Source organism: Lissotriton vulgaris, chromosome 5 (assembly GCF_964263255.1).
Source record: "Lissotriton vulgaris chromosome 5, aLisVul1.2, whole genome shotgun sequence".
NCBI lineage: Eukaryota > Metazoa > Chordata > Amphibia > Caudata > Salamandridae > Lissotriton > Lissotriton vulgaris.
Genome location: NC_141693.1, coordinates 568,881,632 through 568,905,671, shown reverse-complemented (window position 1 = coordinate 568,905,671; position 24,040 = coordinate 568,881,632). Strand labels below are relative to the sequence as shown.

At 49.6% G+C, this 24,040-nt stretch overlaps 1 protein-coding gene across 2 annotated transcripts in view; it reads right to left on the bottom strand.

Annotated features, from left to right (window-relative positions):
• WAPL (WAPL cohesin release factor) overlaps positions 1-24,040 on the bottom strand; it is a 1,140,053-nt gene that overhangs the window by 253,136 nt on the left and 862,877 nt on the right. For both annotated transcript variants that reach the window (XM_086922027.1, XM_086922028.1), the window contains exon 15: positions 5,238-5,390. In XM_086922027.1, the coding sequence (XP_086778153.1) occupies positions 5,238-5,390 (153 nt within the window). The remainder of the gene's footprint in view (positions 1-5,237; positions 5,391-24,040) is intronic.

Below are 24,040 nucleotides of genomic sequence, written 5' to 3'. Positions count from 1 at the left end.
CCCAATCTTTAATTTCCCCCAAACTCTAACGAACCTTGAAACTAAAACAGATAAGGGAGAATATAAGTCAAATACTATGAGCAAGATACCAAGAAACGAAGTACAACAGCCAACTGCACTGGTGCCCAATTGTAATGTAAGACCCCAGGTGCCGACATCAAACGCACTAATGTCCATAGAGGAATGCAACGATGATGAACTCTCGACCCCCTCTATGGAAAAAAGTTGCGCAGTGTGGAGCCTAGAGAGTGTGGACGCTGAACCCACTCAATTGAACAGAAACACGCAGAGTCCAAAAGGTCACCTCAAAAGCAGTGGGACAAAATCAAAACCATCAGTCCAGATATTTCAATCAGACCAGGCACAGATCATAAGAGTCCAGGAGCAGACCTCAAGTGCAATGGTGAAGAAGGGACACCCAAGGGAAGCTATTGCTAAAGCTGACAAAAACACACAAAAAGTATCCGTCACCCTGCATACAACATTAAGTCCTGTAACAACAACCTCCAGAAGGGACGTTAAAACTCAGAGGCAAGTCACAGTGATAGCTGACAAAAGTCTGCAAGAATATCTACCACTCAGAGTAACAACAGTCCTAGATAGACTCCAAACAGATGGTGGGCCGGATTCAGGAATAAGGACAGGATCACTGCAAGCAACTACCATCAATGAGCATGCATTAATCCATGGGTTGCATTGCCCGGTAAAAGAAGCCCCAAACTTATCTACACAGGCAACCGACCCCCCCATATACACAGGGAGGGAGGGTAACCAGCACAATACGAATAATTCACCCAACGAAGCAAAGGTTAAAGAAAGAAAGAACACATCGAGATATGGGTCAAACGTGCTAACGCAAGGAAAAAAAACGAACATAAATGGAAGGATCCTCTTCATTCCAAATTATAAACCACAAGGCCCACAAGACTACCTAAATAGAGGAAACATCCTACACTTGACATCTGTAATTCCGAGCCTCAGCCATCTAACATCTGATGATTTATTATCAATAGAATTTGTAAACTCAGACAACTACTCAATGCAGGACGGCACTTTAACAACCTGGAGGAATATTGAAACAGCCACGAAATTACTCAATGAAATCACTAAATTTGACGAGTGGGGAATCACCCTGAAAGCAGAGGTAACACCAGGTTACCCGTCCCCTCTCTTGATGAAACACCGTACAGGAGCAAACAGTCCAGTGGCAAAAAGAATCACATACTCGGTATTGCAAGGTGCCAGGGGCGCGGAAAATCGGAATCCCGAAGTTAAATACCGATTAAATCATGAAACACGAGAGGCCTGAAATAATACTCAGGGCACCCATTTGGATCAAAACCCTGTAAAAATTCTATCCTGGAATATCGCGGGAGCAAAAAACATCATAAGTGATAAAAATAAAACGGACTCCTGGGATACCTATGACATCATTGGAGTACAGGAAACATGGCTAACATCTATAGTTGATGTCCCAGGCAGGATAGGTTTCCATGTTAGTGCCACTCGAACCCAAAACTATGGGCGAGCAAAGGGGGTCTTTCGGTCTATATTTGCACAGCACTAAACATCAAGTCCTCCCAGATACCAGCATCCACCACAGATATGCAAATAATTAAACTAGAAATGGGATCCCTGGTTGGTATCGGAACTGTTATTCTTATTAATATCCATGCCCACCCAAAATCTAAGGTTAAACAAGAGTTATTCAAGAAACTCAGAGGTGTAATAACAAAATTCCGCCTAGAAGAGCCTACTTGCGAAATAATACTCGCAGGCGATTTCAATGCCAATCTATTTCACCTGCATGAGGATGAAGAAAATATCATTACAGCTAATGAACTCTGGGCTGTCGAAACACAGGAAATCCTGCACGCGAAGAGATTGGATAAAATGGGACGGCAGTTGTTGTGGGAGCTAGAACAGCAAGGACTACGAGTGTTAAATGGGAGAATATGCCAGGACAGACCCCCCAACAGCACTCACATCGGTCCTAGCTCAACCACAATTCTGGATTACACTGTTGTCTCCCTTCCAATCTTGGGATTAATCAAAAAGTTCCAAATTATATGCTCTCCAGATAGTGATCATTTGGCCCAGCATATCGAAATTAAACTAACACCTTCAAAACACCTAAACGCACCAAAATTAGCAGGGGATAGTTCAACGATAAACTTGAAACGCTTAAAGTGGACAAGTGCCACACTCCCGCAAATAGCTCAAGATGCAAAGAATTTACTGCATAAGCTTACCCTAGAAAATGAACTAGCCATGGAAACATGGGTTGCCTTTGTGGATAAATTACCAAAGACCAAACTCCATGTCAGTCAGGTAACACGCTCTTTAAGAAGGCGCTTGCGACAGTCCGTGAGGAGAGCACAAGGTCACAGTTCACAATCCATGGTATGGCAGGACGTACATTTCATAAAGAAACTTTATAAGAAACAAATTTGGATCGAAAAAAAAAACACGAGGTCACTGATTTTTGGACAAAAATAATACATAATGCAAAAAGATCTGATTCCAGAGCGTTCTGGAAGCAAGTAAATACACTTAACAGATCATCTAGCCCTATATGCATGACCTGCATTACTGAAAAGGCATGGACACAGCATCTAGTTGATACCTTCTCAATAAATCCTATGAAATCTCCTCCGCTAACAGAAATTTCAGCATTTAAAAGATCCAATGCAGATACAACAGCGCTTGATCTTAGTATCAATCAGCAAGATCCAGAACCATATGAGGAAGCAGACGTACTACAAATAATAAAGAAAAGCAGGAAAGATAGTGCACCAGGACCGAACGGCGTTCCTCAGGCAATTTACAAGGAGGATCCTCACTTCTGGGCCAGCAGCTTTTACAAATTGTTTCGGATAATAAACATTGGTGGTCGGATTCCGGAAAGCTGGCGAGGGGCAATCATCAACTCAATCTACAAAGGTGGAGACCAAAAAAATCCTGTAAATTACCACCTGATAGCGCTCATTGACGCCGAGGCAAAGTATTACGCCTCATTGGTATTAGCCGACCTAACAAAATGGTCTGACAACAACAACAAAATACCTGTAAACCAGTCAGGGTTCCGCCGTGGCATAGGTACCATGGCAAACGCCATAGCGATAAGCCTGATTGCCGAAAAAAGCCTTCAAAATCATCAAGTACTACACTTATGCTTTGTGGATTTTAAGGCGGCTTTTGACAGTGTCAGCCGACAATTACTCTGGGCAAAATTGAAGCAGCAGGGCCTGCCGGACGCGATCTTAAACCCAATAATGGACCTATACACCAACACCTGGATGCAGGTAAAGATTGATAACGGCAATCGGCTCACGAGGAAGATCGGCATCTGTGAAGGTCTAAAGCAAGGCTGTGTCTTGGCCCCCCATCTGTTTAACTTATTCATGGCCGACTTGACACCAAGGCTTGATGGGATTAATGGACACCCACCACGCCTAGGAATAATGCCCCTCACGCACCTCTCCTACGCTGATGACGTTGCTCTCCTTAGTCAGACGAAAACAGGACTGCAACGTCTCATAAACGAAATGGCTGAATACACCAAACAGAACCTTCTGCAAATAAACACCACGAAAACAAAGGTCATGATTATAACTCGCCGTCGTACAAAAGTACTGAATTATACAATTGACAACAACAAATTGGAAGTAGTGGACAATTATAAGTACTTGGGAATATACTTGGATAGACGGTTTACCTTCTCCGCGCACTTCAAAGACATTGAGAAGAAAGGAACAGCGCTACTCCATGCATTCAGCAGTTTATCTAAGTCGCTTAAGGGCCCCCTGTTCACCCCCTCTTAACAGTCATCAAAGCCAAGCTACTTCCAACAATAGCTTATGGCAGTGTGGTACATTGTGGAAAGAGCAAGTCGCTCTTGGACAAAATCCAAACAAGGGCGTATAAACGCATATTCAGATTGCCATGCGATGCCTCAACCGCCCAGGTTCGGCTTGAATTTGGATTGAAGTGTCAAGCACTGCAAAAAAAATACGACACAGTTAGTTTCTGGTACAATGTGTGGCTGAACCGTGAGACACAAATTAATCTTGCCATCTGGGAAGCCATGCAAAGCAACCCAAACTCCCAGTACGCAAAGTATTTAAACTTCTCCCTAGAAATCACAGCGCTCGCGTCATTGTGGCAAAAGAAGATACCAGTGTCCTCATTCAAATAGGCTGCAAAAAAGGCAGCTAATTGGCACTCGTTGATTGATGATAAAACAATCCTGAGACAACGCTCACACTCCTGGATGATAATCCAATCATACAAGAAGCTGGCCCCGGCACCCTATCTAGGGCTAGCCTTTTCCTCACATTTGAAATACAAATACCTAACCTTACGAATGGGTAATTTGCCAACAAATGCTGACCAACCGGGCTGGAGGACAACAGGCTCAAAGGAGTGTAACTTATGTGGCGCTGCGGTACAAGACCTCATTCATCTGAACTGCATTTGCCCGCAACTAGACAGTGAACGTCGGCACCTGCTCAAGGCAAAATTCAATAAACTGGGAATCCGCACATGCCGCTCAGCCATAGTCCAAGTGTTGGACTCAGCGGACCCTCAATTTATCTGTCGAACAATTAAATAGGTTATCAATTTTGAAAAAAAAACCAGAAATTGTGTCAAGACCTACTACAAATTTGTTCTTTCTGAACTTTTTAACCTGTATTATATAGAACTTTGAATTAGCACTTACAATTTTTTTATATACCAGTACCAATATTATGTTTACCTTTTAAAAATTTCGTTTTATTATTCTATAAGAAAGTGCTTTCTCTGATCCATCGTAAATCAATGTTGCATCTCATATTGTAATGGTTTTTTATTAACCACACAAAGAATTTTTTTTTTTTTTAGTTTGCCAGGTCATTACTGTAGAAGCCAATTTCACAAAAATATGTCAAACATTAGGTATACTATGTTATATAACTTTGCTTTTATTGATAGTTACAACTATAAAACAAACTTCATCCTAACCAAAACGTTATGCTTTATTTTTTGTTATTTTACAATTCCAGAATTCAAAAGCACTCAATGTATAGAAAAAAAATTCATAACATTTCATGACTCCATAACAAGAGGTGCTGTGGGAAAATAAATCAAGCATATTTAATTAAGATTGATCATATTAACAAACACTACATAACAAATATTTTCAGAGTGCTTTTTACGATATTCTCATGAAACAATTCCAGCAAAAAGGTACTTGCCTGCACCAAAGCATGAACGGCATTAAGCTGTCCAACTGTCCGTACGCGTTCCTCCCCACAGAAAGAATCGTAGGAACATGTTGTTTCCATGTTGACAAGGCAGTGGCGATTGCGTGCACTGTACTCCACCAAATTTATCAGCAGACCCAGACCCTACAAAATGAATAGATAAACAACTATTAAAAATATACTGAATTTGAGAGCACTAAAGAATCTATTTTACTGTCGCAACTATTTCCCTTCAAGAGATTAAAAAAAAAAAACAGAAAAAATGCACTTACCTATTGTAAGGCTCTTTCTGGTAAAGACAATTTAGCTGCAGCTTACTCACCTTTTAAATAGATACCAACGCAGTACTTAAGGATTGAGGGCTGTAGATGGACAGAAACTAGAAAGCCGAAGTGCCCTTCTCGGTGGACTTGGCTATCTCCAGAAAATACTGCTTCGTAAATGTATGTAGGGAGGCTCATGTAGCCTCCTGGCAGATGTCTAGGACTATGATGCTGTGTGCTAACACAATGGTAGGAGCTTTGGTACTGGAGGCATGCTGTTACGGGGGCTGTTACTACACCAGTGAATAACACATCTTGATGCTGAGCACAATCCAGCATCACATAGTATGCTTTTGCACAGCCTTGCCCTTTTTTCGCTCCAGTGAATCCCTCAGAGCGGAACATGTGGTCTTTGGTGCAATCGATGTAGAAGCTGAGCAATCTTAGGATCCAAGCGGTTGATCCTCTCCTACTCAGAGGGGTTAGGTGGAGCACAGAACACAGACCGTGATGATCTGCCCAATATGGAACGGCATCACAACTTTTGCGACAATGGAGACCCTACTATGCAGAAACTGCTTTTCTGAGAAAAATATGGTGTATTGAGGATGAACACTCAAGGCCTGAAGCTCACTCAAATGCCCTGTCAAATTGATGGCAACTAAGAACAGTTTTGATGTTAAGCCATTAGGGGACAATCGTGGAGCATGAATGGAGTACACATTAGATATGTAAGGAGAAGATTGATCTTTACCTCACCTAGATGGCTGCTCCAAACCATCAGTCTAAACTGTCAGTTGTGGGTGGGGAAGAGGGAGCAGTCTGCTGCAGACCCAATGGAGGTCTAGTAGCCAACACAGCTGATCTTCTGCGTCTCCTCTGAGATCTGGACGTGGTCTGGGAGGTATGATTGGTGCTGGGCCCACTGGGACGTCAGATTCCACTGCAGAGCCCACCACCTGGCATGCTTGAACAGCAGGATGCCAGAGGCCATCAGTCCCAGCAGCATCAGAGTCAACCTCAATGAAATAGAGGACTGAGGCTGAAAGATAAGAATCTTAACCTGAATGTCCTGGATTCTTTTCCTGAAAGGAAAGAGTAAGGTATGACTTTGGCACGTTGAAAGTGAACCTCAAACATGAATACAGGTGCGCATTAGTCTGGTGGTGGTCGTTGACGATTGACTGGGATGAGAAAAACTTCAACAGTTTTGTGAACACTCAAGGGTCACTGGTGAGACCAAAGGAGAGCACCGCCAAATGAAAATGCTAGTTTCATACCAGGAACAAACAGCAAAATCCCAAATATTTAAATTTTTACTTTGGAAAAGGTTACCAGCCCCATTGGCTAATTGAGAGTTACAGGCTGCACAGCTATCCTGCTAACTTTCGAGTCTCTTTGTCAGACTCCTGTGGAAGTGGTCCTAATGCAAGGGATACAGGATGCTGAAGATGCTCAAGAATGCGATGTGGTCGACAGGGGTCTTCCTGTGGCTATCCCTTGGTCCACAGACTTAGTAAGGCTATTCTGGTCAAAGGTGTCGACGTACCTAGAAGTCCTCTCCGTCCGGACAGAAGTCCAGTCTCCAGTGGGCTACCATTCACTCAATACAGAGTTCACATGGAACCCGTCTTCTGGGAGACCAAGCTACATTCCAATGCCTCTCCCGGGTGCAGCAGACTAAGGGGCAACTTTGAGCGTCTGATCCCAGTCCCTGGTGCTGCTCGGCGGTGAGGAGCAGGGGTTAGATTTGGGCTACCAATTACCTCAGCAGGCTTTTTCAGCTGTTGTGGCCATTTGCTCTGAACAGGAGGACAGCTTACTGACCTTTGGAGTCTCTTGCTTCGGCTGGGCTCAGGAAACACTTATTCATCTGATAAGGCCTTCTAGCCCAAGATTCCTTATCTTATAATAGATACCCAAGCAATTACCTCCTCGGAGGTGGGTCGGCACAACAGTTTGATGCGAAAAAGTCCTGCAGGACAGAACAGGCAAAGCGCCAGTCAAGATGCACCTGACTGTCCAGGCAGCAGTGTCTTATTAACATAAGCAAAGAAGTCCATGTTGCTGCTCGACGAAAACGTTACTGACCTTCGGTAACAATATATCTGTAAGAAGCACAAGTTACTACTTGTGTAACGATATATCTGTAAGAGACATTAGTTAGTGATAGATTCCTTACCTTAGAATACTTTTGCGTAGCAATAACCTTGCGCGTCGGTAGGAGTCGTCCGCTACTCCGCGTCAGTCGCGCGCCGGAATGACGTCGCCGGAGTACTTAGACGACGCGCGCGGACGTCAGTTCTTATACACAGCTTTTCCACGCCAGATACGCAGGGAAAAGATAGAACCAACACTGGTGCCATGAAACTAGGGCCCTGAGTGATGCGGAAGCGGAAAGAAGGTGGGCAAGGTGATGGACTGCCCGATGTGGAAGGCTGTGACTACCTTGGGCAGGAAGGAGGGTTTTGTCCGCAACACAACCTTGTCCGGATGGACAGAAAGGAAAGGAGGTTTAGAGGAAAGAGCCTGGAGCTCCCTCACTCTCTTGGCAGAGGTGATGGCAACCAGGAAAGCAGTCTTAAGTGTAAGAAGACTGAGAGGACAGTTATGAAGCGGCTCAAAGGGAGCGCACATCAAGTAAGTTAGAACCAGGTTCAAGTCCCACAGGGGCATCACGAAAGGAACAGGAGGGAACATATGAGTGATGCCCTTTAAGAATCTGTTTACAATGGGGGACTTGAACAAAGAAGGCTGATTAGGTAGCCTTAAGAAGGCTGAAAGGTAGCCCTTGATAGTGCCCAGAGCAGAGCCCTGCTGGGCAAGAGAAAGAAGGAAGAGGAGAACCTCGGAGAGGGGCATTGAGAGGGTCCACAGCCTTTGCTGTGCACCATGCCACAAATCTGTTCCACCTGCAGGCGTATATCAACTTTGTGGAGGGACGCCTGGCAGCCAGAATGACATTACAGACTTCAGGAGGCAAGTCAAATGGCCTCAACTGTCGCCGCCCAATCTCCAGGCATGGAGGTGGAGACTGGACAGGTTCGGGTGGAGGACCGTCCCATGCTGCTGCGACGGAAGGTCCTCCTGAAGAGGCAGTCGAATCGGGGGATCGACTGACCTACTGAGTAGCTTGGGATACCAGTACCTTCGCGCCCAGTCCGGGGCCACAAGGATGACGTGGGCCCGGTCGTGCTTGATTTTCTTCAGCACTCTGGGCATAAGTGGTATATGCGGAAAGGCGTACAACAGAACGCAACTCCACTCACGATGAAAAGCGCCCCAGAGCGAGTGCCGCCTTGGAAATTCCAACGCGCAGAACTGATGACATAGCACGTTCTCTTCGGTGGCGAATAGATCAAACCAAGGCTCTCCCCACTGCAGAAAGAGGCCTTGCGTCACGTCCAAGTTGAGACGCCATTTGTGATCCATCATGCACCTTCGGCTGAGCTGAACCGCCCTGGCGTTCAGAGAACCTGCCAGGTGTTTAACCACCAGGGTCACGCCCTGATGTTCTAGCCACTGCCAGAGGCACAGGGCCTTCCGCCATAGGATCCACGACCCCACCCCACCCTGTTTGTTGCAGTACCACATGGCGGTGTTGTTGTCCGTGAACACCTGCACTACACTCCCCCGGACAGAGGGGAGGAATGCCTCAGTGCTCGACGAATCGCCCGCAACTCCAGAAGGTAGATATGGAGCCGGGACTCCGCCGAAGACCAGAGGTCTCTGATCTCCGCCTCTCCTATGTGGCCTCCCCAGCCCTGGAGGGACACGTCCGTCACAACTAGGTGCTCCGGTTGGGGAAGGGAGAGGGACCTGCCGCGGACCCGATCGCGGTCCGCGAGCCACCACTGCAGCTGTCTCACAGTGCCCTCCGAGACCATGACATGGTCGGACAGGTTGCCCTGATGCTGGGCCCACTGAAACTTCAGATCCCACTGCAGAGCCCGCATCCGCCACCTGGCGTGATGCACCAGAAGGATGCAGGAGGCCATTAGCCCCAGAAGCCGCAGCGTCAACCTGACCAAGACCCGGGATAAAGGCTGAAAGATTGGAATCAGAGCCTGAATATCCTGGACCCGCTGTTCCGGAGGATAAACCCGAAATTGAGCCGAGTCGAGAACCGCTCCGATGAAGAGGAGCTTTTGAGAAGGACACAGGTGTGACTTCGGCACATTGATGGGGAACCCCAGCAGGTGCAGGAGGTCCGCCGTCGTCTGGAGGTGGCTGACGACTGTCTGGGGTGAGCCCGCCTTTAACAACCAGTCGTCGAGGTAGGGGAAGACTGAAACCCCTAACCTGCGCAGATGAGCTGTGACTACCGCTATCACTTTCGTGAACACTCGTGGGGCGCTGGTAAGGTCGAAGTGGAGCACGGTAAACTGAAAGTGCTCGTGGCCTACCGTGAACCGCAGGTAGCGCCGGTGGGCCGGCAGGACTGAGATGTGGAAATAAGCGTCCTGCAAGTCCAACGCTACCATCCAGTCCCCTGGGTCCATGGCAGCTAAGACCTGAGCCAGTGTCAACATTTTGAACTTCTCCTTCCGGAGGTAGCCGTTGACGTTCCGCAGGTCCAAGATAGGGCGTAGGCCCCCTTTGCCCTTCTTGGGTACCAGAAAGTAGTGTGAGTAGCAACCACTCCCTGCTTCTGGCCCAGGAACGCGCTCGATGGCCCCCTTGGCCAAGAGGGCCGTAACTTCCTCCTGCAGAATCCGCAAATGATCCCTCGATATGCGGTGGCATGGCTGGAGGGGTCGTCTCGAAGGGGAGGGAGTAGCCCCTTCGGACGATTTGCAGCACCCACCTGTCCGATGAGACAGTGCGCCAGTGGGAGTGGTGATGGCGAACCCTGCCCCCCACTGGCGTCACATGGGCCCGAAAGCACGGATAGGAAGGTTTTGAGGCGGATGCTGTGGGGGAAGGTGTGGACTTGCCTCGCCGTTGTCCCCGATTGCTTCCACGGCCGCCACCGTGTTGGATGTTAGTCTGCGGTGCGTGGCTGGCAGCACGTGTGGCAGCGCCCCTTCTTTGGCCGCGAAAGGCACCAGTTTGCTGGCGCGGGGCCGAGAGGCCCAAGGACTTTGCAGTAGCACTGGAGTCCTTAAAGCGCTCAAGCGCATGGTTTGCCTTGTCGCCAAAAAGGCGACGCCCATCAAACGGCATGTCCATGAGGGTATTCTGGACATCCGCTGAAAAGTTGGCGGACCTCAACCAGGCGTGGCGACGAATCGCCACAGTCGTTGCCATCGCTCTGCCCAGTGAGTCGGTGGTATCCAGCCCACACAGGATGGAAAAACGTGCCACATCTCCACCCTCGGAAGGGCTTGGGCGAGTTTAGCCTTGACCTCCGCCGGGCATTGTGGCAGCACGTCCGCGACCGTGTCCCACAGGGAGTGGGTGTAGCGGCCCAAGAGGCATGCGGTGTTGGAAGACTGCAGTCCCAGACTAAGGGAGGAGACTATTTTCTTTTCGTAATTCTCATACCTGTTGGATTCCCGATCAGGCGGAGTCGACGGGAATGCGGTCTGGGAAATTGAGGCCTGGATGACCAGGCTCTCGGGGGTGGGGTGGGTGGACCGGAAACTAGGGTCGCCCGGGGCCAGGCGGTGGCGTTTGGCCACGTTCCTATCTACAGGCTGGCCTGTCGCGTGCCTGGACCAAGTGCCCAAAAGAACGTCAGTCAAGGCCTCATTAAACGGGAGCAGAGGCTCAGCAGAGCTTGACTGCGGTTTAAGGACCTCAGTGAGGAGGTTAGTCCTCACGGCCGCGACGGGGAGCTCAAGGCCCAAGGCCTTGGCCGCCCGCGTCAACACCACACTGAAGGTTGCACCCCCTCCTCCGAAATCACGGTAGGAGGTGAGACAAAACCAGTGTCTGGCGAAGTGTCCAGACCACTGGCATCCCCAAGTGCACCTGTCAAGTCCTCCTGGGACTGACACTCACGTGTCAGAGGGTCCTCAGACCCCGCTCAATACTCCTCATCACCCATCTCCATATAATCAGGGTTGTCAAATGATGGGGCAGGTTCATTGAAGTAAAACTCCCCAAGCAGCGTCTAGAGCGGTGCCCAGCAGCGCTGCTCCGGAGCCGGGTCGAGGGAGGTATCGGGGACGGCGCCGCAGGTGACACCCGAGGGACCGGCGCCGGTGAGGTCATCAGGTCAACCGGCGACGAACCGGGTCCAGAAGCGGATTCAGTGGGGCCCTGCGGCGCCGTGCCCGAAGGCGCTGGCGGCGTCGGGGCCGAAACACCCGCCGGCGTCGGGGCCGAAGCACCTGACCCGCTAGGGCCCCCAGACGGGTCCGCTGGGCCAGAAGGCGCCGCGGAGCCAGACGTAGGAGTGAGGGACCTCCTGGCCACGAGGAAGCGCTTGATCTCCTCTGGCGTCGCTTGCTGCCCAGGGACCGGAGGGTATGGGGCAGGTCGCGACGCCCCGACTCTGGCGGAGCCGCGTAGGCGGTGTCACCCGAAGCCCCGGCCGCGACGGGGGGGGGGGGGGGGGGGAGTCGGAAGAGCAATGACGTCTCTTCGACTTCTTGTGCTTACCTGACGACTTCGAGCCTGAGAGGTTATGGCGACTCCCAGAGCTATGATGGCTCCGACCCCGCGACCTGTCCCTCGACCTCCGTTCGTACTGGGACCTCTGGCTGCCAGAGTTCGAGCCGCTTGCGGGACCGCTCCCGCCTAGCTTTCAAAGTCAGGGCCCAGCAGTCGGAGCAGGCCTTGTGGTCGTGATAGACGCCGAGACCATGGAGGCACCGGCGGTGAGGGTCGGTGACCGACATCAGTCGGTCGCAGTCCTCACAGGGCTTGAAACCTGGCATCCCTACCGGCACCGTTCGGAGTCGAAGACTCGAAAAATGATCAAAAGGGATCGTAAAAAGTTTAGTCAAAAAATGACTAAGGTACCACTTTTTCCGGATCTGCGCTGCTGGCGCAGAAAAAATAATAACTGACGTCAGCACGTGGAGGTGGCGTCTAAGTACTCCGACGACGTCATCACAGCGCCGACGACGGAGCCGCAGACTACGCCTACCGACGCGCAAGGGTACTGCTACGCAAAATTTTCCGGATCCAGTCGGACGCCTGGGGATATTCTAAGGTAAGGAATCTAATACTAACCTGTTTCTTTCAGATAGATGTAATAATCTAACTGCCCATTCTGGCCCATGGAGACCAGGTAGCCTTGCAATAGTGAAAAACGAAAATGGCTAAAATTCACTATTAGGACATGCTACACACACCAAGGCATATCCTACCTTATACTTACAATGCACCCTGCCCTTGGGCCTACCTTAGGGGTGTCTGATATGAAGAAAAGGGAAGGTTTAGGGACTGGCAAGTGGGTGCACTTGCCAAGTCGACATGGCAGTCACAGACTGCACACAGGCCAAGCAATGGCAGGCCTGAGACACACTTTACAAGCTGCTTCTGGGGGTGGCACAACCAGTGCTGCAAGCCCACCAGCAGCATTTGATTTACTAGCCCTGGGCGCACATGGTGCACTGTACTAGGGTCTGACAAGTACATCAAATAACCTAATCATGGAGTCACTTATCAGTAAATCAATTTACATAGGGAGCACTTGCACTGTGGCACTGAATAGCCGTGGCACAGTGCCCAAAGCATATAAACAGCAAATCATATAAAAAAACAGAGGAGGCAATCAGTAAACATAGAAGGGAGACTCACACCAATGATGCCAAGTCTAACTACTCTTCCCTGGACAGAGGGAAAGAATGCTTTTAGTGCTAGACAAATCGCCCAAAGCTCCAGAAGGTTGATGTGGAGCCCTGACTTCGCCGGAGACCAGATGCCTCTGATCTCCTCCTCTACCATGTGACCGCCTCATCCCAGAAGAAACGTGTCTGTCACCACTGTGTGTTTTAACTAGGGAAGAGCGAGGTATCTGCTGTTGACCCAATCCTGGTTCGTGAGCCACCACTGCAATTGTTGTGCAGTGCCCTTCGAGATCTGGACGCAATCGGACAGATTCCTTTAATGCTATGCCCACTGGAACTTCAGGTCCAACTGCAGAGGCTGCATATGCCACCTGGCATGATCGATGCAGGAGGCCATTAGGCCCAGCAGCCTCAAGGTCATTCTGACAAACCCGGGAGAGAGGTTGAAAGATCAGAAACATAGCCTGAATATCCCGGACTCGCCGTTTGGGAGGATAGACCAGAAACTGTGTCATGTCCAGAACCGCTCCGATGAAGAGAAGCTTCTGAAAGGGAATCACGTGTGACTTCGGCACACTGACTGAGAACCCCAACAAATGCAGGAGGTCAGCCGTAGTCTGGAGGTGGAAGACGACTGCCCGGGGTGAGCCCGCCTTCAACAACAAATAGTCATCGAGATAGGGGGAAGACTGACATCCCTGATCCGCGCAGAGTAACTGCTACCATCGCCATCACTTTCGTGAAAACCTGAGGGGCGCTAGTTAAGGCCAAAGGGGAGCACGGTGAACTGAAAATGGTTGTGGCGTACCGTGAAACGCAGGTAATGCGTGGGCCGACAGGACAGGGATGTGAAAATACGAGTCCTACAGGTCCAACGCAACCAACCAGTCTTCCAGGTCGAGGGCAGACAAGACCTGAGCAAACATCAACGTTTTGAACTTCTCCATCCAGAGGAAGCAGTTGGCGTTCCTGAGATCCAATATAGGAAGCAGGCCCTTGCCCTTCTTGGCGACCAGAAAGTAGTGGTAACAACAAAAATGACCACCTTCTGGGACAGGAACGCGCTCAATAGCTCCCTTGGCAAAGAGAACTGTTACTTCCTGCTGGAGAAGGGCCAGGTGATCCTCAGACATGCGGTGGCATGGCTGGAGGGGCAGCCTCGAAGGGGTGGGGTAGCATCCAACGTGATGGTCCCCCAGTGGAGGAGGTGATGGTGAATCATGCCGCCCACTGGCGTTTGATTGGCCTGAAATGTCAGACTAGGAAGGCTGGTGGCTGCTGCAGAGGGGGGGGTGGGGGGGGGGGGGGGGTCGGTGGACTGGTGCACCCCCGGAACACCACAACAGTTGTTCCCACGTCCTCGGCCGTGCGAAGGCTGGGCAACTTGCTGCGGCCTGTGGCTCTGGGCGGGACTTAGCCGATCGTGGCTGAGAGGGGAAGAAGGTGCCGCTCGAGCTGCGTGTGGAGTGTTGCTCTGTACTCGTGGACGCTTTGGGGGCAAGTACTGCAGCGGAGCCCTCTAATTTGCCTATCCTGCGACCTGGGAGCACATCGGCTCGGTCACCTCGGCAGGGGGAGAGCCTGAACTGCAATCTGCCTTGGGAGCGGGACTGCGAGGTCCAGAAGTGCTAGCGCCGTCCACCGCGCGCACCTGGTTCCTCTTCCCGCCCCCTTCTCCCTCCGACCTGCTTGAAAACCTTTATAACTCCTCGCGGCCCCCGCTGGCGCGGGAGCCGCTCGAGCTGCGTGTGGAGTGTTGCTCTGTACTCGTAGACGCTTTGGGGGCAAGTACTGCAGCGGAGCCCTCTAATTTGCCTATCCTGCGACCTGGGAGCACATCGGCTCGGTCACCTCGGCAGGGGGAAAGCCTGAACTGCAATCTGCCTTGGGAGCGGGACTGCGAGGTCCAGAAGTGCTAGCGCCGTCCACCGCGCGCACCTGGTTCCTCTTCCCGCCCCCTTCTCCCTCCGACCTGCTTGAAAACCTTTATAACTCCTCGCGGCCCCCGCTGGCGCGGGAGCCGCTCGAGCTGCGTGTGGAGTGTTGCTCTGTACTCGTGGACGCTTTGGGGGCAAGTACTGCAGCGGAGCCCTCTAATTTGCCTATCCTGCGACCTGGGAGCACATCGGCTCGGTCACCTCGGCAGGGGGAGAGCCTGAACTGCAATCTGCCTTGGGAGCGGGACTGCGAGGTCCAGAAGTGCTAGCGCCGTCCACCGCGCGCACCTGGTTCCTCTTCCCGCCCCCTTCTCTCCTCCTCTATTTTAACCACGCCTGGAACGCGTACGCGGGACGCGCGCGGACGAAGAAGCGGGCGAAGACCGGGCCAAGAGCGGGCCCGTTTGTGCCCGTTCGCGACCGGTAGTGACCCGACCGGGCTATCCCCCTAAATCTTCCTGCTGCCTGATTTCCTGTGGATCATGGTCGGACGCGAAACCAGGAGCAAATCCCTGTTGGCTGGAGGATCTCAATCTGCCGCAGGAGGTATGGAGAAGTTTCTTACTAGGGCTAATAACATTATTGACAAAGAAATTGTCACACTGGAGAAACGACTGTCCAAAGAACTAATGTCTCCTAAACGTTCTAGTATGGGCCCTTTTGCTAATGCCAAAACTCCTGAAAGACCTACTGACTGCTTGCCTGTGGTGGATGCCCAACTTTTACTTCCAGATTCTGCCCCCCCCCGCTAAGTGTAGACTCTGTTATATCTAATCCCTCCATCGTCGTTGCTGATTCTAGCCATGTCTCCGATTGTGCAAATGTTTCCTTTACCTCTGTAAATGATGGAAATTCTACCCTCCTTACAACTCAGGGGGGAAAAGAAGGGGCTATTAAGAAACGGAAGAGACAATATAACAGTAAGGGTAAAAATACCGGGAGGGCATCTAAAACAGCTAGAATAGATGGAGCATCTGTATTGTTGAATTCCAACGGTGGAGGGAGCTTACCTAGTAACGATATTTCTATGGATAAAATAGCAACCCTACTAAAAACGATTATTTTTCCACTAGAGGCCAAACTAGATAGGCTTGATTTCAGAATGTCTAATATAGAGAAATCAACAGCTATACATTTAGCCAACTCCTCCAAGCCTAATAGTTCTGGTCTCCCTCCTAGCATGCCTACTCCCCAAATTATTCCTCCAACTACTGTGCCCCAAATTCCTGTTTCAACGACCACAAGCATCCAACCTGTTCCCCAAGTTTCTAACTCGGTTAGCCTAGTTGCCTCACAGAATATCCAAGGCCCCCCCCCCCCAGGTTTGCATATCCCACCCGCACTTATGTCTATCGATACCCAAGGGCCCCCACCCGAAGATCTTAAAACTCCAAGAATTAGACGGCCTGACCTCCCACCGGAGGCCAACCGGTTTATGGTAATTCTGGCAGGAGCACCTCCATTAGATAGGGGTGAAACTGAAACCTTTAACTCCCTTAAAAACCAAGTTATAAAATGGCTTAATTGGAACCGACCCTTACCGGCACACCTGCACAATGAAGTTATCATGGTGAGGAGGGTACCATGGATTGGTAAAACCCCTAAATCCATTAAGGGAGACTGTATCACTGTCAGTTTTAGAGACCCACGTACAGTGTCTTACATATGTGCGGGTGTTAATAGGTCATTAGATTCCACTATCCAGACTCTCCCTGTCTCCTTTTTCTTCCCACCACCTATTAACCCCATGTACTATGATGGAAGCAATGAATGGACTAGGGTTGAACGTAGGGGAAGGCCTTTTCGCCCAAGATACACCAGATTGCCCCCATTTCAGCCCCCGCAGAACACCTTCTGGGATTATAATCGATATAGTTGTCTCGATGGGCTTGAAGGAGTCGACTGACTACCCAGTGTTTCCACCACTGTTCCCCCTCTACCCATCGAGACTAATTCTGTCGATAGCGGGGCTACTGTGGAGTATTATACCTTACCAGTAACGGTTGGCAAAATAACTTCTGATCTACCCGATCTGATCCCCTTAACTCTCGATAAACCAACTGAAGTCCACCTTTCACCACTCGATGAGGCTATTGCTGATAGGGGATGTACAATGATTTCTCCCTTAGAAGAGATATCTACCCCAAGTGATCAAGGGTATTCCATGGTGAGCTGGAATATAGCTGGCTGGCGTCAGAGAGCTTCGGCTCTAGGGTGGAGGGAACTTATTCTTGGGTTTGATATTTTATGTTTACAGGAAACATGGTCCACTATAGACATTCATTTTGATGGTTTTGTTTCTTATAACTGTGTTGCCCAGGAATCTGTTATGGGGAGGGCAAAAGGGGGCCTGCTTGTTCTTATATCAGTTGATCTCCCGATAACTGTAGGTTCATATTCTACTGTTGGCACACATTCACAAATTCTGGAATTACAAGCCAAAAAGGGTAGGAACACTTTACTGATCAATCATTACAATAACACATTTGATCCTACCAGCACCCTGGTTGTGGACGAACTGGAAGCCTTCTTAAATAAAATCTGTAATAAATCCCACACATCCTACGACATCATATGGGGAGGGGACTTCAACATCAGAACGTGCCCGCACTCTCAAACCCCAGTTTGTGGGTTTGATGGGGATTCGGGGGAGTATTTAGCACATTTTCAACACTCCCCATATGGGACTTCCCTTAATGGTCTTCTGTTAAAATTTGATTTAGTTATTCACCAACCAGCTCTTGATAAAATGGGCAATATTGTTCCAATGTTCAAAGGGAGGGATACTGAGTCGGTTATTGACCATTTGTTGATTTCAACCCTTTTGGTGCCATTCTGTACAGTGCCAATAATTAAGGACTATTGTCTGAGCGATCATAATGCCCTAACTATGTCTATTCTTATCTGGGGCCCCAGAATTACGCCTACAGGCAGGGTTGTTGACAATATTGTTCCAAGTAGGCCTAATGGAACCCGGATAAAGTGGTGTACAGAAAAATCAGAAAAACTACATAGTACAGTTGTGGTAGGTGGTTCCAGACAGATATTTCGCTGTCTGGAAGTCAATGCCCTCCCTATGGGTATTATAGCGGATTTTGAGGATCTAGGCACTATTATTAATAGAATTTTTACTAACAATAAGATCAATTCTAGACGGGATAAGGTTGGCTGGTTCGACCAAGCCTGTACAACAGCGCTAAAAACCCTTAAGCAAGCACTGTCCAATCTCCCAAGAGACAGGGAAGTGATTAAAACCTTGCGGTCCAATTATAACGTAGAACTTAAACGCAGGAAAAACGAACTCCGGGAACAAGCCTGGGACAATCTGGATTGTGCTGCAGCTCTCCGGGACTGTAAATTGTTTTGGAGTACTATTAATGCCCCATTCCTCCAGAAAGAAGATTTCCCAGTACTTACCGCATTAGTAAGCGAAGATAGCTGGGTCCGATATTTTTCAGGAATTTTTGACCCCCCTGAGGAGTCTTATGATAAAATCTGTATGAATCCCCAGCTGACCCCGCAGCCTTTGGGAATCACCATCCGAGAAGTAGTCACGGCAATTAATTCTAGTAAAGGAGGTAAAGCCCCGGGACCTGACGGGGTACCGATAGATCTAAACAAACATGATCTGGCCCTTTGGAGCCCCCTATTGTCCCAGGTCTTTAATGCTGCCACTGATTTCTCCACCCCGGCAACCTGGAGTGAATCCGTTATTATCCCGATTTATAAGAAGGGAGATAGAGGGGAGGCCAAAAACTACCGTCCCATCTCCCTTTTAGACTCCTCCCTTAAAATCATGAGCCGGGTACTACTACTACGCCTGGAGGAGTGGGCGACCGATAACAATATCCTGGCACAATCCCAATATGGCTTTAGAAAGGGTTTGGGGACCATTGACCAGTGCATCAACCTCAACCTTTTAATAGGTAAATATACTGAGGTCAAATCAGGCTCCTTATTTCTTTGTTTTGCGGACCTCTCTAGTGCCTTCGACCTGGTAAATCATTCCCTGCTGTGGACAACCCTTCTTGATATGGGAGCACCCTCAGCTATTATCCATTTCTTAGCTAGGTTATATTCCAACCTTACCACACAGATTCGATATGGACCAGCAGGAGAGTGTACGAGAAAGATTATGGTAAAATCAGGCATTAGGCAGGGGTGCGTATTGGCCCCCTTGCTTTTTTCCCTTTTTATTAATTCTATGGAACAAGAATTAAAACAGGTCCAAGCAGATGCACCACAAGCAGGTGGCCTACCAATTCCAGTGTTGTTATATGCGGACGACACTGTTTTATTATCTAGAACCCCAATCGGCCTCCAGCGGCTAATGAACTGTTTTTAAGATTTTATTCAGGGCAAGAAACTCAAAATTAACAACTCTAAAACATTCATAATGGTCTGTGGCAAAAAGGTGAATCACCCTAAGTCTTTCTATTTTAAAGATAACAGAATTGAGGTTGTAGATAACTTCTGTTATCTGGGCATTACTTTTAACAGTCGGGGCTCATGGACACCTGAACTAACTAACATAAAAGCCAGGATGGGGAAGGCTACACTAGGTGTCTTTCGATTTGCCAATAAACTGGGCAGCCGACGGATTCCAGCAATGTTAAATATTTATAGACACAGATGTTCATCATTAGCACTTTATGGTTCAGGGGTATGGGGGTACGGGTCTAACAAAGACTTGCAATTTCTGGAAAATTTGTTTCTGAAACGGCTACTTTGTTTACCCCCATCGGCATCTAACTACCTGGTCCACGAGGAACTAAGGTGGGACCATTTAGCCGATTTAATCGAATTGAGACCTCTCCTGGTATGGAGGTCTATTTGGCTGAAGGACGAAACAAGTTTCACAAAGAGCATTATTAAAGATTGTTTGTTTTTGGATAATTTCAAGAATATACCATGGATAAAGTATGTGACCATTACTTTTAAAGAACTCTTTGATTTGGATGTACGCAAAGATCCCGAGATTGTAACTACTTTATCCAAAAAGGAGGTGAAAGAAGAATTTATGAGGGTAAAATTCGTTAAACGGAAAGCAGATACAAGTAACTACTCAACCCATGCTTTCTATTCCTCCAATGCAAACGAGGGTCCTGGTTTGCCTACCTATCTTAAAATAATCTACAGGCAATCTCACCAATTCGTCCTATCCAGATTTAGACTTGGTATTGTCCACAACCTTGTGGCCTTTCCAAAAATGAAAAATTATCCAACATCTGCTTGTCCATGTGATGGACTAACCAAACAAAGTACCCTTCATTTTATGTTAATTTGCCCCCTTTATAAAGCCCTACGTATTGTCTATCTGAAACCGTTATTTAAAAAATATTCTGTGTCTTCTACTTCAAATGCCATGAAATTGTTATTTTCGCTTGCTAGCCCGGATCTGTGTTTTTTTATCGCAACCTTTATCCTGAAATCTGTTGCTGCAAGAAAAAGTATGGTTTTTTAGCTATTTTTTTGTTTTTTTATTGCTTGACTTCTGTATGCCCTGAATACAACCCATGAAGATATGTACTTTCCCTGTGTAAATGTTACATGTACGATTTTATCTGTGTACTTTTATGACGTTTTTTTAAACTGTCGAATAAAGTTTATAAACTGAACTGACTTAGCGGGGTACCCCTTTTGTAGCCACGAGAGGGGCAAAAAGCAGACTGTGCAGGGCGAGTGGAGAGGCCCAAGGACTTGGCCATAGCCCGTGAGTCCTGAAACTCTCTAGAGTGTGGTGCGCTTTGTCGCCAAAAAGGCGACGGCCATCAAAGGGCATGTCCATCAAGGTGTTCTGGACATCCCCTGAAAAGTCAGTAGACCTCAGCCAGGCGTAGCGTGGTGTAGCGTAGCGTCTAAGAGCTACCGACGTAGAAATTGTTCTACCCAGAGAGCAGTATCCAGTGCACAATGGATGGCAAACTTGGCTGCATCACTTCCGGCGGAGACAGCCTGGGAGAGCACTGTCCGGGCATCCTCCGGACACTGAGGCAGCACCTGCACAAAAGAGCCCCACACAGAGTGGGAATAACGGACCAATAGACATGCAGTGTTTATAGACCGAAGTCCCAAGTTGGTGGAAGAGCAATCTGGGGATGGAGAGGATGCCCATGCGCACTGTAGTCCAGGGGAGGAGCCACCTATCTCGTGATACTTCGAAGACTCTTCCAGGACAACAATGTGCAATCATCCGGACCCAACACTAGGCAGCGATCTATGCACAGATATGAATTCAGCAGCCCACATGCCTCGAACATAGTCTTCCCAAGATGATCCAGCTTCTTTGATTCCCTTTCCGGTGGGGCGGTAGGGAATGCGCTTTTGGAAGTAGAGGCTTGAACCACCAAGTTCTCAGGGGTGTGGTTTTGGGAAAGGAAAGTGGGGTCGCCCGGTGGTACCGGCCAATCATCCGGTCCACGGGAGCCCGTGTTGGGCCTGGACCAAGTGCCCAAAAGGACGCCATTAAGGGCCTCGTTGAATGGAAGGAGAGGCAGCCAAGAGCTCACCACCAGCTGAAGCACTTGTCAGGAGGTTAGTCCTGACTGCCATGGTAGGGAGTTCGAGGTTGAGAGCTTTTGGTGCCATACACAACACCACTGTGTAACGAAGTTCCCTCCTCCGTAGCCACGGTAGGAGGAGACAACATGCCAAGGTCAGGGGAGGTGCCAGATTACTGGCATCCCTCAGTTCCTCCCTCCAGTCCTGCTTAGACTCTGCCTGCTCAGCTAAAGGGTATCCAGACCCCTCCCAGTCCTCCTCCTCATCCTCTGGGTGCCAATCTGGCTGAAAAGTGAACCCAGGAGTGAACAGGGGTACAAAAACCCTCTTGGCACCGGATTCGATGTTTGGCGACGCCGGTCCGGCTCCACGTCGGGATGGAGGCCGGGGTCGATGCCGGCCGGGTGGCAGAATGGGGTCTAAACGGTAATGGTGACGGAGGAAGCAGCGCTGGCGGAGATGTAATGAGGTCAACCTGCGCCGATCTGGATCTAGGCCTGGATCCAAGGGGGGGGGGGCGGCCTGCGGCGCCGGTGGAGAAGGTCTATACCCCCCAACCAGTTCCGCGGGGCCCGAAGGCATGCCGACGTGTCAGGGCCGCCCAAAGATGGCATGCATCACCTCATAGAACACACAAAGCTGGCCAGGAGTTGCTCCGGGTCACGGAAAGGTAGGGAAACGCAGAGTTGACTCTTCAGGCTCCGCACGCAGACCCGTGGGAGGGGCACCACCCACATCCCTTGTGGGAACAGCCGACCGACGAGGAGAAGTCGAAGAGTGATGGTGCTTTATGCTTCGACATACCTAACCCCGAGAGCGAAGACTTCGATGACTTAGAAGAATTGTGATGGTGGCTCTGCGACCGGTCCCTCGACCTCACTCGCGACCTCGAACGGCGCAGAGCCAACTGCCAGCGCTCATGCAACTTTCGGGACTGCTCCCACAAAGTATTCGGCGCCATCGACCGGCAGTCGGAGCACGGCATGGGGTCGTGGTCGCACTCCAGGCAAAAGAGGCACACACGGTGCAGATCAGTCGGTTACAGAAACCGCATGCCTTGAAGCACCAGGAGTCGAAGACTCAAAAAAGAAGTCAACAAAAGTCAAGAAAAAAGTCAGTCAAAAAGTGACTGAAGGTACCGCTCTTCCCGGATCTGCGCTGTCTGGTGCAGAGAAAGAACGGACGTCAGCGTGCGAGGGAGGCATCCAAGTAGCTGCCACGACGTCATCCCAGCGACACAACGTCAATAACGGAGCCTTCCGACGCGCAGTGGTACAGCTGACGAAAAAACTTTCCGGATCCAGTCTGACGCATGGGGCTAATTCTAAGGTAAGGAATCTATAACTAACGCACAAGTTACTACTTGTGTAAAGATATATCTGTAAGAGACATTAGTTAGTGATAGATTCCTTACCTTAGAATATCCCCAGGCGTCAGACTGGATCCGGAAACTTTTGCGTAGCAATACCCCTGCTCGTCGGTAGGCGTCGTCTGCGGCTCCGCGTCTGTCGTCGGCGTCGTGAGCGCCGGAATGACGTCGGAGTACTTAGAAGCCGCCCATGCGCGCTGACGTCAGTTCTGATACACAGCTTTTCCGCGCCAGATACGCAGAGCCATGATAGAACCAACACTGGTGCCATGAAACTAGGGCGTTGAAAGGGGATGACCTTAACACTAGATATCGGTTCGCAGAACGGGGAGGATGGGTGGGTCGGTAAGGAATCTATCACTAACTAATGTCTCTTACAGATATATCGTTACACAAGTAGTAACTTGTGCATCTGAAAGAGACACGTTAGTGATAGATTCCTTACCTTAGAATAGATACCTTCAGCAATACCAACCCCGTGGTGGTGGGTCTGCGAACCAATAATCACACCAGAAAGTCCTGGAGGACGGAACGGCCAAAGTAGCCATCCCTCCGGACTTGACTGTCCAGGCAGTAATGTCGTGCGAACATGTGCAGCGAGGCCCACGTTGCTGCCTGGCAAATGTCCTGTGAAGGGACTCCTCGGCCCAGGGCAGTTGTTGTTGCCGTGGCATGAATGGAATGAGCCCGCAATCCAGCAGGGGGCTCCTTTTTCGCCATGGAGTAACATGCCTGAATACACAAGATGATCCACCGCGAAATGGTCCTCTTGTGTACTGCCTTTCCCTTCTTCGCGCCCACGTAACTAACAAAGAGTTGGTCATCCACCCGGAATTGGCGTGTGCGGTCTATGTAATAGGAGAGCGCACGTTTTGGATCCAGACAGTGGAGCCTCTCTTCCTCTTTCGAGGGATGCGGAGGCGGAAAGAAGGTGGGCAAAGTAATGGACTGCCCGATGTGGAAGGCCGTGACAACCTTGGGCAGAAAGGAAGGTCGTGTACGCAACACCACCTTGTCAGGATGAACAGATAGGAAAGGT